Below are 16881 nucleotides of genomic sequence, written 5' to 3'. Positions count from 1 at the left end.
AAATAGAAATTCAAGAAAAAAATAAATTTATTATATTAATAAAAATAATCCCATAGTACGCTTTTGCTTTTAAAAAGTTTCTTATATAAATCAACAAAAACTAGTTTCGGCATTTCCAATCCACTATCTTTAAAGACAAAAGTTTTTACAAACAAAAGGGTTCTATGGAATCATTTTTTATTAATTAACAAATCTAGTAGCCCGACTGAAAAACTTCATTAGATTTATTATAAGTTTTGAAAGAAGAGAAAGATAGTATAAGAAGCAAATATCATGGAATAAGATTGAAACGAAACTGAGATTTATCAAATTATGAAGGGGGGAAAACAGATTGCTTATCCGCACGAAAAAAAAGTGAGAGAGAATAAGAGAGAACTTAAAAGCGAAATCTTTATTTTATAGGTGGGATCATTTCGAGCATTAGTTTTTGTAAAAACTTAAATCCGATTCATCACGTCGAGATTTGTGATCAAAACGAAGTCTTTTTGTGTCCACAGAATTATTTGGGAAAATAACTATCACCACTTCCAACCTGCGAATCTCTTTTTCATAAGCTTCCCTCTCACACTCTTTCATCCCCTCTGACCTCTTACTCCTCACCTATCCAGAAAAAGTAATGAGGCTGATACTCGAAATGAATATAGAAACTTTCAGCTCTTGGAGAAGACAATATGCAATAAATGCAAGGAGTTTCTCTTTTTTCAAGACAACAACAGGCACGTTTGAAATTTATTCGTTTACAACTCATCCCCATATCTCGCTCTCTCATAACACTAGAGCCAATGAAACAACAGCTGAAAAAACGTGTTCGTTATGAATCCATTGTTTCCCAGGTGTCCGCATATCTATTTATAGTAACAGCATGCTATTAATAGGTAAATGAGGTAATTTTGCAGGTGAAAAATGTCTATGGCACGCTTACATTAGCTCACTCGCATTCATATTCTAGAAATCCAATTACGAGTTGAATTCAAGTTGGCTTCGTCGGAATTCATTAGTCTTTTAGCGTTTGGAGCACTCTTCTTAATGAAAAACATGGAGATGAGAACACAAAGTTAATGCAATACAATGTAAGAAAGACCTTGATTTGAGAATTTATAACTACAAACAGGATAATGTAGAATGTAGCATGCGAATGTTGGAGTCCAAAGCTATAAAACTCAATTTAATATTATGATATATTCTATTACCTCTGATAGCATAGGAATGAGTTGAACTAGGATGTTCTAGCTACTAATTCTTTTAGCTTCTACACAGTGTAGAATGAGAAATGAGGAATGCCAAATGTGAGATACCTGTATATTCAAACTTCAATGTGACAGAGCAAGTAAACATAGTAAAAACTTGCAAGCAATGTTGCACTATGAAAATAGTTGGAGTTGGAGTTACTTGCAGATTTTTTTGTTAGATATTCTTGATATTTTTTTATTTTATTTTTAGTTTTCCTGCGCTCAGGCTTATGCATTTGCAGGTTTTTTCCTAATTTCTGTAAAATGTTCTGTTTCTTTTTGGTTTTGTTCAATTACAATAGCCATACTTGATGTAGTGGTAAGTTAATTTCCAAAAAGTGTTTGTGAAATTTCTTTGTTTGTTATGGTGGAAATGAAATTAATTTTTCACTTTCATTTTCAAATAGAATATAGATAAGAAGATTTCACGATTTGAGTTTCAAGGTTGTACACAGCCTTGATAGAACAGCCTTTTTATATTTTGGAAGAAATAACAAAACGTATTTTTTGTATTCATATTGTAATTGAATTGTCCTGAAACTGTTTACAGTGTAATTAGTTGAGCTTGAATGCATTCAGCAGTAATAATGTGTCAAATTAAATGAAAGACTGATTACACTCTAACAATTCAGCATTCCAAGAGTTTAAAAGACAGATACACATCCACATGTATTCATTCAATTCAGTTAATGAATAACTGACTCCAAGATCATTTGAATTATCTGCATTGGAACTATGAGAAATATTTCAATTATGTCATAAACTCATTTAGATCTCACACTATTGAGAACAGTCATTAGATATTATGTCAATGAATTGGTTTGTGAGACCTTTTGTTATTCTTTTCGAATAGTTTCAAAACAAGTGACCAAGAATTGTAATGTTGCGTAGAGGACAAGAAAATATAGGTGACAATGTAACAAGTTCTAGGAAAAAAAATGATGTAACAAAACTATTTCAAAATCTATTGTTTTTTAAAGATTGTGTTATCTTGTTTTTGCTAGAGATGTTCTCACATTTAAAAACACATCAAAAGTTATTCCTCGCACTCTCGAAAATTACCGTACTGAGAAGTTGTCATATTGATAAAACCAATACAGTCAATAGCCTACTAAACAAAATGAAAGTTGTACAATAGCCTACTGTATTCTAAGTGCAATTGGAGGGTTGATCATTAATTATTATATCATGATTGAGTGGAGGGTTGATGGTGATCATTATAATTGGATTCAATCTTCTACAGCACAACATTTTGTCTCTAATAATGTTTGAGAAAGTCCTTGCATTTATTCTCGTTTTGCGAGCTTTTAGGCGGATGATTCAGAGGTAAACAAAAATGCCGCAAACAGATCTTTGGATGTTGATATCTTACAGGAGGCCTTACATTATACTCCAGTTGAGCTTTATTGCTGACATTCATATAAATTCTCAATAAGTCATGGTCGGTGCAAGAGGAAGTGTTTACTAAACGATCAAGTATAGTACTGTTGTAGGATAAATATCACAGGTGTCACGATGATAGTTGAAATTTGGAAGTTGTTGATCAACAAGTAAAGCTCCTTGAAAATTAGCGCGTCATTGATAATGTTTACTTCCAGTCAAACAAAATCTCGTTCCAAAAGTGTATTGTTTATTTCTTAATCCTTGATGCATTCTTCGAACTCAATTATGTCAATATTCTTATTATGAATTGATAATGAACTAGTTACATTTGGATGAACTGTAGAACATTTCATAACATGGAATGTTACATTCACATCAGTATCCATTTCCATTTCTTATGAATTTGACTTTTTTCAACTTTCAGGCATAATTCAACAAATGATTGCCGTTGTTGTCTCCCAAGCTCAATGTCCACCTGAATCATGGTCTTAGTGAGAAAACCTGAATTGCAAGTTTATAGAAAGTATCTGTCTCCAGGCATGCATTGCATAGGCCTCTCCTTTCCCTTTTCTGGTAAAAATCTTCGAGTTGGGCAAGCACAACAATTATTGTATATTACAGCTGTGATCATTCTACATAATTCAAATGTATCAACTAAGGTAAGGTGAATAGACCTACTTAGCCTACAATCATCCACCTCAATTTTCAATTTCACAACATTTATTAATTTTGTATCTCTCTCTCTCTCTTCTTTCTCTTTCTCTTTTTATAAAGTCAATAATATAAAACTAAAACTAATCAGGTAACCTAAATCTTCAGTATATAATAAGATATTGAATCAAATACATTAATTTATTGATGTTCACAAGCATATTATGCTGATGAAAGAAAAACTTACTTCACAGGAGCATATCCATGAATTAAAAATTTTATTTTTTCTAGACTAATAGTTATTTATTGAATGGGTTTCATATTTTCTGTTTCTCATCTTCATAAACCATATAACTGCTTCCTTTTCAGTGTTTATTCCTTTACGATATGGGGAATTCTTATGTGAAATTGATGAGTAGGTAGGCCTACCATTCTACCATTGTTTTGGATTAGGTACTTGTATTGGTCAATGGTCATGAAAAATTATTATTATATCTTCTGTTAATAGATAGTAGGATTGAGCAACCCAAAATTGATTAAACTGTCAAATAAAGATAATAATGTGAAAATGTAACGAACCTTCTCGCCACGACTGAGGAACTCCCACATGGGTATGGCCGAGGGAGAAGCAAAGCCGATCAGCAGCACACTCAAAACGAAAACTTCGCGAGCGCACATTTTCGCTAACAATTTGTAAACAAATAATAATCCTCAATAGGAAACGAACGTAGGTTAGTGTTGTTTAGCAGAGCTCTGATATCTGACTAAGCCGGTAAGGACGCAGCCGCCACTATATAGCCTCCCCTCTCTTCAATGTCAACCCGTCTGCAGCACTGTGGCTGCCTCTTCTTCAGGCGCTCTTTTTTCTTGTTCTTCTTCAGTTTTGCTTGCCATGTTGAAACGCCACAAGCCACAACCTAGCATGTTGATCGCCTCTGTCTGCCACCAGAACAACAGCACAGCTGCACAGCATGAGTGCCATCCTTATCCTTATGTAAATACACTACAAAATAAGCTGCTGCTTTTGTTGACATTTGATTCGCTTTGTGTGTTGGATTATTTGTGACGCGAACTTGTTCATGTAGCGGCAACAAATCAACACACAACCTTGACGTCTGTGTTGTCGCGGGGGTCAAGAGGTCTCTCAGTTTATGCTCTTGTAACGCTGCTTGACCGACCCTCTCACCACTCTGTCTTTGTTCAATCACAGCTTGTTAACTCACCCTCTCCTCTCATCCCTTACCGTCATGCTTCATGCTGCCACATGATTCTTCCCCATTATTTGTTCTCTTATTGGCTAATTATGTACGGTATTGAGGACACAAAAGAGTGGGTCCAATCATGAGGTAAATTGTTACGTTACTCCTGCCTTTAGTTTAAGAAGTTAATGAAGGCGGTTTCATTCGTAATCAAAATCATTGAATAAGACTCAAAACTGTCCTGAAGAGGGGATCATGCAGCAGGAGACGAGTACTTGATAGAAAAAATGGATGAAAAACTGTTATTACAATTTATTGACAAATATTTTACATTTACATAGCAATCTAGGAAATTTTTGGGTATATCACAAACCTCTACTCGACGAAACTTGTAGGAAATTTATTAAACTTCATTTTTGTTTGATTAGTCATGTCGGTGGAACGAACCCATTATTCACATGATAAGTAAGGTATAAGCCTAAACATGTAAGCAAAAAATTAAAAAATGTGACTTTTAAACCACATCCTTCATCCCTTTAGCACAAGGGGTAGTAATGGGGACTTTGGATATGTTCATCTCTCAACTGCTATCAACAAAAAAGTGTAAAGTCAAAAATTGTGTTCAAAACATTCACTCCAAATTGGCAAATTCCTTTGTCAACTTGTTGCAGAACTGGAGATTTCACACTCAACCCTAAAGCTGCTGCAAAACAGTCGGGTAGGGAAATGCGTGAGATTGTGAAATTTATACATCAAATTGAAGAGAATGTAATATTCTTTTAGCTCTAAATCAGCACAGAAATTTCTTTCATCAATTTTTAAAAAGTTATGAGAGCAAGAATAGCAAAAAATTCGAGGCAAACGTGTGTTTTTTCCAAAAATGTCACACCTTCAAGAGCGGGTATCTTGAAAATCATGGAAGATATGGAAAAAGTTGTGAGATGAATATTGTAGAAAACTATGTAAGCTTCAATTTTGTATGTAGTAATCATGTACGTTAGACGCATTGTTTTCGAGATATAGGGAGAAACCAAAAAATGATACCTTTCAAGAACACCACCACTTTAGCACAGGGTGTATGTGCGGGGTGGAGTTATTTTATATGTTTACCTCCTCAGTTACCCTAAAAAGAACTGCGAGGTCAAAAATTGTCTTGTAAACTTTTCCCTCAATAACCTACTTTGAGCATTCATCCTTGGACTATAAATATGTTTCTAATGAGTCTGTAAACTTAAATAAATAGAAAATTCGACAGAACCATTGGAAATTCAATGTTGAAATCACAATGATTAACCTAAGTATTTGAAGAATTTCAAATATGGTGGCAGTGACGTATAAAAAAATAAACATATAAAAATTCGGGCGAGGATTTACAATATTTTGTAAAATATTGTCGTAGCAAGCATCTAAACTTTGGGTGAAACATTGGAGGGTGGTGGTGGGGTTTTGGAATACTCTCACCGAAGAGGGGTCCGGGGGTCTCCCCCCGGATAATTTCTAAAATATGCCTTCAATTTGGTGCGACTTTAGACAATTTCCTAAAAAACTAACATTCAAGCATTTTTGTGTTCACAAGACTACTTATTATTTCAAAAATTCCATAAATTTATGTTTCATGATTAAATAAATAAAAGTAGAATGAATTGTAATAGAATTTCATTAGTCATTGAATTGTTTCAAAAATAAATACAGTAATAAGATTGTAGTATCGCTGAATAGGCTTACTCATAATTGTATAACGGTGGATGGTATAATTTTGGCTCCAAAACATTTTTTTAAACAAAATTCAATAATATCATAGGCTTAGTTTAAACTTGATACTAATTTTTAAAATTTTTATGATTTTTACTCAAACATGAATTTTTTTTCAAGATTTTCACTCAAACTGATTTTGTTTTAGCTGGGGGGGGGGATAATCCATTTTTCTAATTTATAAATATTGAGGGAATGTGTGACCCCTGTCCACGGTGGAGACTACACCCGTTGATCATAACTGGGAAATTTTAGGGGTGCTCTCTATAAAAAGTTTCTGGGCCATTTTCAAGGATATGAATTACTATATGCAACACTTACGTTACACTTTTTGCAACCATATGCATGGAGAGCTGAATAATAATCTATAACCACCAGAAATATATTTTGAATTTCCTTATAATAATAGATTATAAAAATTAACAAAATTGAGTTACTTCAATGTGCTATATGTAATTTTCTGCTATTTCAGTCCCTACACACTAGACCACTCACTGTGTAGCTCATAATCATTATTGTGCTGTTCTCTCATCTCATTTTTTTTCGGCTTATAGAATATGAAGAAAATATGACATTAGAAGTTGATTAGTGGCTGATCCGGCTTCTAAAAAAGTTTAGTTGGAAATTTCAAACTCAGGCCTTCTTGACATAGTAAGCAAATGCGTATATAGTACTACTGGAACTGTGCCCGCCCGAAGATACCACTCAGAAACAACCTTGAGCGACCTTGAAGGTCATCTTTAAGTTTTCAAACAGTCATTTGCATTCCCATCCTCTTCTTTATTTTCACCCTTTACTTGGGATCACTTTCAGCATTCTTCCTTAACGGTCCCAACGTTGCAGCCTATTATGGTAACGTTACTGTACTAGAAAAAGACAAAAATGTTGAGTATAATAATCAGCTACTGTGACCACTGTAATGCTAATGGATTGCTAATAAATTTCAAATGTGTTGCTCACAATATTACAGCACTCTCACTGCCATCCAGCACCAAATCGAAATTTGTTTTTCGAGTTTTCTGCGGCTACAATAGCGATTACTGAAAATTTATTAAAATATTTTCAGTATTATATAAATTCCACCTAATGGTACTGATAATATTTTTGCCTGCTTAGGCATATAATAAAAATATAATTGCAAACAATCCACACAACCAGTACCTATAAACTTGAACAAAGTTGTATACAGTTTAATGTTGGAATGTAATATTGTTGGGGAGTATAATAAAACTATTTTTGGAAACCTGTTTTGGTTAGAATTGGGGCTTCTGGCAAACTCACTTATGATAATTTATTGATTGCTAAAGAATTTTGTAATTTTGTTTTGTTAGAAGCTTGTTTTCTACTGGGAAAATATGGCGTGAGAACGCTCAGATAGAATATTATAAACGCACTAAGATATATTTATAGGAGATAGATTTTTTTTAAATTTGTTCATAGAAGCTTCTACAAATTGTCGTTGAGTAATAAATACACTCCATATTACTTCCCTGTTTAGTCAGTTCAAATATTTCTTCTCAAAACGCTTGTAAAACCTAGAAATCACTAGCAATTTTGCGCGTTTAATTGAGACATTTCTAAAAAAAACTCGAAATGAGTTCTCCCTAGTCCTCAGCTTGAACTTTGATCAGACTTCGAACACTTTCTGTAGTCATTCGAAAAAAGCTAAGAGAATGCAAGAATAACATAGATTTTAAAAGAAATGAAGACTGAATTTTGGACAAAACTCTGGTAAGTTTCAATGAACATCCCAATGCCAACTCACTATCCCTAGTTCTTACTGAACTTGATTTGGACTTGGTTTGACTTGGTTTCTCTGGGAAAACACAAAAGCCTATATTAAACATATTTTCGGGGAAATTTTCAAATCTGTTCACAAGAACAGAAGTCCAAAAGGACTTCCGGAAGTCCAACTGGACGTAACTTACTTGCCAAAATTTGTAAATTACTTATTTGCCATTAATGTAGGCTAAACGTATTTGGTATGGTTTTCAAATACCATACCTGGTATAAAGGGTATACTAGAGACAAACGAATGGATATCAGGTCACGCATATTTAGTCTCGTGTGTAGAAGAATACGCATAATAAATTGAAAATTGAATATTTATTTTTCTATTATATTTTTGCCTAACATAACAAATATACACTCATACAACATTCTATACAAGTTGAGCACCATTATTTCTAATTATCAACGCAGTAGTTATTATCTCTATACAATTCAAAAAACACAACAGAAGTTTTTTCTATGGAATTCAGCAATTTAATTTATAGTAAAGTATTTTTTCTAATATAATTCTGCAGTAACTATTATAAAGTCACATTGATTTGCGCAAGTATACTGCTCAAATCCACGCAACAGCATGAGAGAGAACAAATATTCGCTGTCAGGAATCAATCCTGCATGCATATCATTTTTTTAATACGATTTAAACTGTTCCTTCCATTAGAATGACAAACTAAATGGACAATAATTAAATTAAATTTGATCTGGTAATATAGAAGAGCAATTATGTTCATACAGTACCTCATTCATGAGAACAATATGATTAATTATTCTGAAAATAGAATGTTTACTCATGACATGAAGTTGAACTGTAATCTATTTGTTCAAAATTGATCAGATGCATCTTAAAAATCGTAAACTTGTAAATCTTGAAATCTTGCACCTCAGCAGAAGAGATCCAATGTCTCAAACTGAATTATCAATTTTCTTTAATAAAAACTCAAGATAAACTGAATCATTTTGATCAGACTAGCAATTCAAGGAAAACGTTGACACTGAATATTTACACATTTTATTATTCGAATTTATAGGTTCACAATTACATTGATATTATGAAATTTGTTCAATTTATGATAAGAGGATATAGATGAAATAGATAATTCCAAAAGTCAGACTTTTCTCTAGAGAAATTATTCTTTGATTTAAAAGAATTGCATTACTGTAAAATTGATGACTATCAATGAATATATGTCATAATATTTTCAGAATTGAACATTTTCATCACAAATTTGATAATTTGTTATCGTCAGATCATACGTGAGTTCCACTTCCCTGAAATTCATTATTAAACGCTCATTGCTTTTAAAATTGTTGGAAGTATGATAAATGAGTTTAAATGATACTATTGGAATAAAACAAATATTTACATAATAATGACACTTCACAAACACAGCCATGTTTTCATATGAGTAAAAATAATCAAAGTATTTATTGCTATACCTAATTAGTAACGGAAGAAATAAAAGTAGGCTATAAGTACAAGAATCACGAATATCTCAACTATAGTTAAAACGAATCACAAATATATTCCATATCTGATATTACTGTCAATAGTTTGTTCAACGATTCCATCAAGATTATTCTGAGTGTAGCCTATCTAATCATCTAATCAAACAATGTTTTAATATAATGCATCAAGTCAACATTGCTATTCTTAAGAGTAGATCGTCTACCTATAAACCAAACACAATAATATTGCCAACTAAATAACAATGGAAATCTATATTTTGATTAATTCTGTGCTTGATACAGTGCACTCAAAACAATATAATATTATTAACACATATATATGAGGGGTACAGAAATGATACTAATATATTAATAGATACAATATTTGACAATTTTCCAATTTTTTGTGTATCACAAAATACTTTGAAAAGTGAACCAATTCTACCTTGCAATTTCACCAATAGAAATTGTTTTTCTAAAAATATATATTTACAGTAATCCAATATTCTAAAGAATAATCGTAGTCTATATTGATATTTACACTGAAATGTAGAATTTATATCACAATATTCTACTCCCCACCTCTACTATTATCATCTATGAAATTGATAATTTATTCAAATAGCATCTCTAAAATTGAGTTTCTAAAATTTCTTTGATGATCAGTAATATATTTTATTTCTATAACAAATACAAATTTTGCCCCAAAATTATATTTTATTTTTTTCTCATCAATTTTTTAAAAAATAATTGCGGAGGATTGCTTTAAATAATTCATTAATGACAATACTAATTCTATAATTTAATTATTGAATATTGAACTGATCATGTCTACTAGGTATTTTCATGGCACAGATTAGCCATTGAAGGTTATATACAAAAAGATAGTTACATCAATCAGAAAACATTGTTCAATCCATCTGCCAAATATATCTCCATATTCTGGGGTCAATAAATATTGCAATTAGGCTACCGGTATACAAATACACAAGTTGTAAATTTCGAAACAGCTACCTATGAAATTTTCCTACTCTATCGGCTACCTTAATTGATAATTGAATTAATCAATGAAGATCAAGAAGAATTAATTTCATCACTACTAATACTCAATTCAAATGTTTGAATACAATTTGATATTTTTACAAATCTTTATTCTAAACTTGAATAAGAATATTATGCTGTACATCTCCCTGTTCAAATTGAAAACCCCCATTCTTAATTTACTTAAAATTAATTAAATCATTCATATCTACTGTACATGAAATGCGCGTATCACATAAAATACTATTACTTCTTCATACTCCAAACAATACGACGACTAAATTATTGAAATTTATTGAAAAATACAGACTAAATTTCCAAGACTAGCAGGCTTAGAAAATATAGTGACGAGCCATCGATGCATACCGAATTACGAGGGCTATTTTTTTTCAACTCCCGATCGTGCCGCTAGATGGCAATGCGAGCGGCATTGGCCAACAATGCGCGGCAGCTGACTAGTCACATCTCACACTATAACCTCACTCGTTTTCGGCCATCTGTCGTCATTACCAGTTCATCTAGCGACACATAAACATGGTCAATATGATAGATTCTCCCGCCTAGTGTGAGTTGTGAAGTGTAATTCGTTTTTTGCAAGCTGGAGGGTTATCCACAGCAGAAATTCACCATAGAATGAAACGAGTATATGGTGAAAGCTTTATGAGTGACAGTGCAGTGCGTGATTGGAGAGGAACTGTGTAGAACAAAAGGAGAGGAATGCTCACATCGGGAGTGGTGCTCATTCATGACAACGCCCGTCCTCACAGTGCTGCTGTGACGAAGCGTCTTCTTAACGGGTTTAAATGGGACGTTTTTGACCATCCGGCGTATAGCCCAGACTTAGCACCAAGCGACTATCACCTTTTCCCGGAACTGAAGAAAATGCTAGGAGGGCAGAGCTTCCGAACAGACGATGCACTGCAAGATGCTGTGAAAAACCATCTCAAATCACTGACGGCTATATTCTAAGGATATTCTGACGGTTATAACAAGGAATTAAGAAGCTTGTACCCAGGTATGAAAAATGCTTCAATCTGAATGGTGACTATGTTAAGAAGTAACTAATAATGTAAATAACTTTTGATAATAAATTCATTCAATTACTCTCACTCGTTTCTTTTTTATACCACATCGGAAGTTGAAAAAATAGCCCTCGTACTACGAAAGTTTAGAGAAATTCACAATTTTTGGAGAATTGGAAATAATAATTCAACACATCATACATAGCCTAATAATCAATCAATTTGCAAACGTGGATATTTTGTTTAAGAACTAATTTATATTTTAACCACTAACGATACTGAATTCACATTTTAATCAAACCATAAACTTGATTTTCCAAGTGTTTTATATGAATAATACTATTTTCCATAACTCTCATTCTCAAAATACAGTGAATAATATTACATGATTATGTACTTCTTTGAAATCCACGCACCTAGTCTTCCATTTATTGGACATTATTTTTTGAAAGTTATTCATAGAAACAATTCTTTGGAATGAGATTATTTTCTTTTCATATTGGAGATGAGTCTCGTCCCTGAGATATAATCAGCACTCCGTGTTAATTTATTAAAATCATTGAAATTAATGGAATGTAGGCCTACCAGCTGCCATCATAATGCTGTAAACGATGGAATATTATTCAATTGAATCATACCAGTACCCATCTCTAAACTACCACTAGCCAAACACTCATATTTTCTGTACAGGAAACTTGAATCTATGCTCAAAGAAATGTTATCTCTTTCAACCTCTATCACACCCAACAACGATTTTACTGATCTTTGGATCACTTCAAATGGATAAAATATCCTGAAGTATCAATATGAACTTTCTATCAATTATTCAATTAAGAATATGCTTAGCTTACTGACTCAAACTAAGAATCATCCCATATATCTTCCTCATTAATAAATCCTAAACATACTTCGAGATACTCTGAGATTTCTCTTCTTTTATTGTTCGAAAAAAATCGGTCCAATCAGGATACGGTTAAATTATAATTATATGGCATTTACGGCTTTTACAACATAATTAAAATAGGTAGTGTAAATTCACACTAGTCTACCAGTCATAAAACTTATTCTGTACATAGTTCTCAATTGACCTTATCAAGCTGTCCTTAAAATTACATATTATGCGATCAACATTGACTTTATAATGAGCTGATTATCAAGTCAATGGCATTCAATAAATGTCATCCACGATAAAATCTTGAAATAAACACCAGATATCAAGTCAGTTACACTGAAGAAATTCAACAATATTACAATTCAAGTCGCCTAACACTGCATTGGATATTATATGAGATTGATACTCGTTTTCATCATCAACGCACTATAATCAATCCAATAACATTCAATAAATGCCACCAAGGTTTTGTGATTAGAATTAGAACAAAAATCACAACTAGTCTTCACAATCTTACAACAGGCTAACAATATGATAAGCATTATCTACATTACAAACATCAAATAAATACTGACAATTACAATCAAATAATACACATTGAAATTTACCCTGTACAGGCTATCCTCAATTCACAAGTCAACACTACATAATAAAGTAGACATCGTACAATAACCAATTCAACTAACTAGAACGTACGATTTTCAGCATATAGAAGTCAAATAGTAATCAGACAACACACAGTTCAATTTACCTAGAACAGGATGTACTCAAAGTTAAAGTAAAATACTCAAATACTAATCATAACAATAATATACAATTCAATTAAAGATAGGACAAGCAATATCAATTATATCAACATGAAAGTCAATTACCTAGAACAGGCTATACTCAAAATACAAGTCAACACTAGTCATAACTCATAACAATCATCCTCAATTCAATTCAGATAGGACAGGCCAATCCTCAACATGAAAGACGTTACTAATCTTAATGATCATAATACACAAATCAATTACCTAGAACAGGCGGTCGTTAAACATAAACTTCTCCGCGTTTGGAGGCGACACTAGTCTTGCGACTTCGGTCGTCGGCGCCCGTGACGCTGCCGTCCTCGGATGCGGCGGGCAGCTCGGTGAGCACGATGGACGGAGACGACGAGGCCGGCATGGCGGACGCGATTCCCATCGACGACAGCAGCGGCTGACTCATCGAGACGGTCGTCAGCGTGACGGGACTGACGGCTACCGTCATTGGAGTGGTAACGCCGCCGCCTGCCGCCGACACGACACCCGTCAGACCGGCCGACGACACGACACCGACACCCGTCAGACCGGCCGACGACAATGTCGGTGAGAGCACTGCCTGAGCTAGCGCCGCGGTGCCACTGCTCGTCGATGTGATTGACGTCACCGTCGACTGGTGTCCCTCCAGCTCTTGGATTGGTGACAGCACCACCTACAATACAACACAAGTTTACTCATCAACAGAAATGTTGTACAATTTCTTCATATTACGGTGGAATAAAAGCGATATTGTCAGTTCCACATAATTTATTTACTTTTTACGCTTTTAAGCTTTGAGCAATTCGATTTTATTTCATCTCAGCAACACAAGTTGCTTGTGCATCTGCGAGAATAACAAGCCATATGAACTTCATTCTTTTCATTGAAGTGGATCTAAGATGATATGATAGTAAGATAAAGCTAGATTCCCACTCACGTCAGTGACAGTTTCAGTGTCTGTGTCCAGTTCAGTGTAAGTATTATTCCTCATAATCTCCGCCATCGAGCAACGATTAGGATCATTCAATCAATGATTAGTCATAAATAACAGACAATCTGGATAGTGAGGTAAGACATTGAATTCTAATCAACTAGCTACTGCTTGAAATAGTTCGTATGACTTTTTGTTGTTGGAAAAAGGTGTTAAATTCTAGTAAACCAAATACTGCTTGAAAAATTTCGTATGAGTTTGTTGGTGGAAAGCACATTACGAGAAGGAACACCAAGCTTGATATACAGATATGATTCCAGCAGTCAATTGGCTTCACGACTGTTATGCTTCCTTATAAATCGTACTGGAAGAAATAAGTGTTGTATTTCATCTATTTTGTTTACCTGAACAACTGGCAGTTCGGCCGAGTAGTTGATGGGGTAGGAGGGCGGTGCGTTGACGACGCTGGTAATTTTGTCTTTGTCGGAGCTCTCCTTGGTGACGTCAGGAGTTGGGATGCGTGGTCGGTTCTTCATTCCTACCGGCAACTGGCCGTTCGCTTTGCCTGCACAAAGTACCACTCAAAATAAGATACATTTTCTTCTCTGTCAAATTTATCAAAATATAAAAACAAGAGTTCATGATAATTCGATTTGGGATTTGTTGAATATGGTTGGTTTTAATACGTTTACGGGACAAAACGTGACAGTTCTTACAAATTGAAAGAAGCATAAATATTTCCACTTTCTATTTGAATTTATTGTAGCCCTGAGGTCAAAGTAATACCGCATCACTGCATAATTTTTACAGAATCAAGTGCAAATCGGTAGTCACCTCTTGTTGGTTAGTAGCGTACCAAACTTCCGTTTTAAAAATATTTCTAGAAGCCAACGACTAAAACAGTAGATTTATTCATCTCATCATTATTCCTTTTATTACCTCACGTTGATGTCAAAAACATACACGGATCAAAATTTGACTAAGCACATGACTCATTTTTGCCCAACAACTAAGCACTTGGGTAGTGCTTGGCTTCCACTCTATTCAAAGGCATTATGACACACAACTACAACAGCACACACATGTCACTGGGGTGCAATTCTAGAACGAAAATAATGCTAGGCGAAAAGGTCATGCTAAGCCAAGTTTTGGTGTAAACATTGTTCATAAATACTGCCCTGATGGGGATCACAATCGGAAAACAATCATTCAATTATCAAGTAATAGTTTTTTGTTACTGCATTATCATATTCAATTAATTACTATAATTATTATTATATTTCTTGTTACCCTTTGGGATGATCTAACACGCCTTAATACCCAATTTTTATTTGCAATGAGCCAACACTAATAGGCTCATTCAATCACAAGCAATCTTCACTCCCACTCTGAGGATTTTTCATTTTATGAAATCCAAAATCAATACAAATCATTATATTCAATGATTGATGGCATTAAGAGTAGTTACATCCATCCATGGTATATTTTCAAACTGATTCAGGATGATTTCACTTTCATTCTAATGAGTTTATTAATTCATTGCATTTAATGACAAAAAACGTAGTGTTTTTATTACAATTTTGAATGATTGGAGCACTTAATGAATATGAATATTATTTTAATCAAAATAATATTCAATATTCCTATTTTTTTCAAACAGGGCACTTGACAATGCTTTGAAAGCTGAAACTAGTAGTGTTTATATAAAACAGTTTAAAAAGGGTACTATGTAGTTATTTCTACATAAATTAAACAATACAAATGGGTCTAATAAAATACCTTATTATTTTAATTATTTGAGGATTATTTGTGTAGTAACTTGCCCGATCTTGTGCGTTGGCGGGTGGACTTGCGTCCGATGAGGCGGTCGTAGATGGACATTTTGTGGGGGTTGGGCGGCTGACCGGCGGCCGGGTTGTTGTTGTTGTGATTGGGGGGCAGTGCGCCACCCCCGCCGCCCCCAGGGCCCGGCAGCCCGGCGCCCCCGTTGTCCGGACTCGAGTAGACCGAGTTGTGCCGAGGCCGGCCGAACAGACCTGACGAGTATGTGGTGGACGACGAGCGAATCGAGCCCACGCGCTGGATCTGACGCTGGAACCAGTTCTTCCGCCTCTCCACCAGCGGCGTGTCTACGCTCTCCTGCCACACAAACACAACAAACACTTGTTGAAATAATTCTTCAATAGTTTCATTCAGTGATAAAGGTTGAAATACTTGATAAATACTCTATGCTTGTATAATTATGTTTATTTGATAAGATTAACTTATTTAAAACCATATTCACCACTTCAGTTTAAACGGAGATATATCAGCTGTTGGTTCAAACCTGGAATGAAACACATTGTAATTAACGGAACCATACATTTATATAATCGTAGTTTAGGTTGTGGACGTAAACGTGGATTGTGCATAATTATGACCCTTAGCGTATAAGGCCCGAGCGAATGCTTGTTCTGAACAAAATATTAACAAACAATTGAATAAATTAACAGTTATGGATCCATGAGAGAAGAGAGTGGGTTTATAAATTTGGGAACATAATTTACAATCATTATCTTCGTCGTCATAAATTTGGCTTTTTAAGCCTGCTGCAGCGTCTATCTCTTCCTCGGTCTACCAATACTTCTTCTGCCTATTTTCTTGTGGAGTAGGGCATTCAATGGGAGACGGTCTTGTGACATTCTAAGGACATGATCTGATCACTTATTTCTAATTGTTTTTTATAGGTATTTATAATGCCTTTCATATTTCGAGTTGTTTCT

The 16881-nt window shown here is 34.2% G+C and overlaps 2 protein-coding genes across 5 annotated transcripts in view; both read right to left on the bottom strand.

Annotated features, from left to right (window-relative positions):
* Positions 1 to 4182, bottom strand: part of LOC111053386 (rhythmically expressed gene 5 protein) — a 36733-nt gene extending 32551 nt beyond the window's left edge. The window contains exon 1 of the mRNA XM_022340258.2: positions 3843 to 4182. Coding sequence (XP_022195950.1) covers positions 3843 to 3941 — 99 coding nt within the window. The 5' untranslated portion in view covers positions 3942 to 4182. The remainder of the gene's footprint in view (positions 1 to 3842) is intronic.
* Positions 4183 to 8301: 4119 nt separating this feature from the next.
* The window catches only part of LOC111053387 (bestrophin-4), a 96944-nt gene continuing 88364 nt past the window's right edge, over positions 8302 to 16881 (bottom strand). For all 4 annotated transcript variants that reach the window (XM_039430905.1, XM_039430906.1, XM_039430904.1 and 1 more), the window contains exons 9-11: positions 15943 to 16258; positions 14524 to 14684; positions 8302 to 13861 (exon numbers count right to left, since the gene is read on the bottom strand). In XM_039430905.1, the coding sequence (XP_039286839.1) occupies positions 13439 to 13861; positions 14524 to 14684; positions 15943 to 16258 (900 nt within the window). In that variant the 3' untranslated portion in view covers positions 8302 to 13438. The remainder of the gene's footprint in view (positions 13862 to 14523; positions 14685 to 15942; positions 16259 to 16881) is intronic.

This window comes from Nilaparvata lugens, chromosome 6 (genome assembly GCF_014356525.2).
Source record: "Nilaparvata lugens isolate BPH chromosome 6, ASM1435652v1, whole genome shotgun sequence".
NCBI lineage: Eukaryota > Metazoa > Arthropoda > Insecta > Hemiptera > Delphacidae > Nilaparvata > Nilaparvata lugens.
Note: the sequence above shows the minus strand (reverse complement) of the source record. Positions and strands in the feature narration are given on the sequence as shown.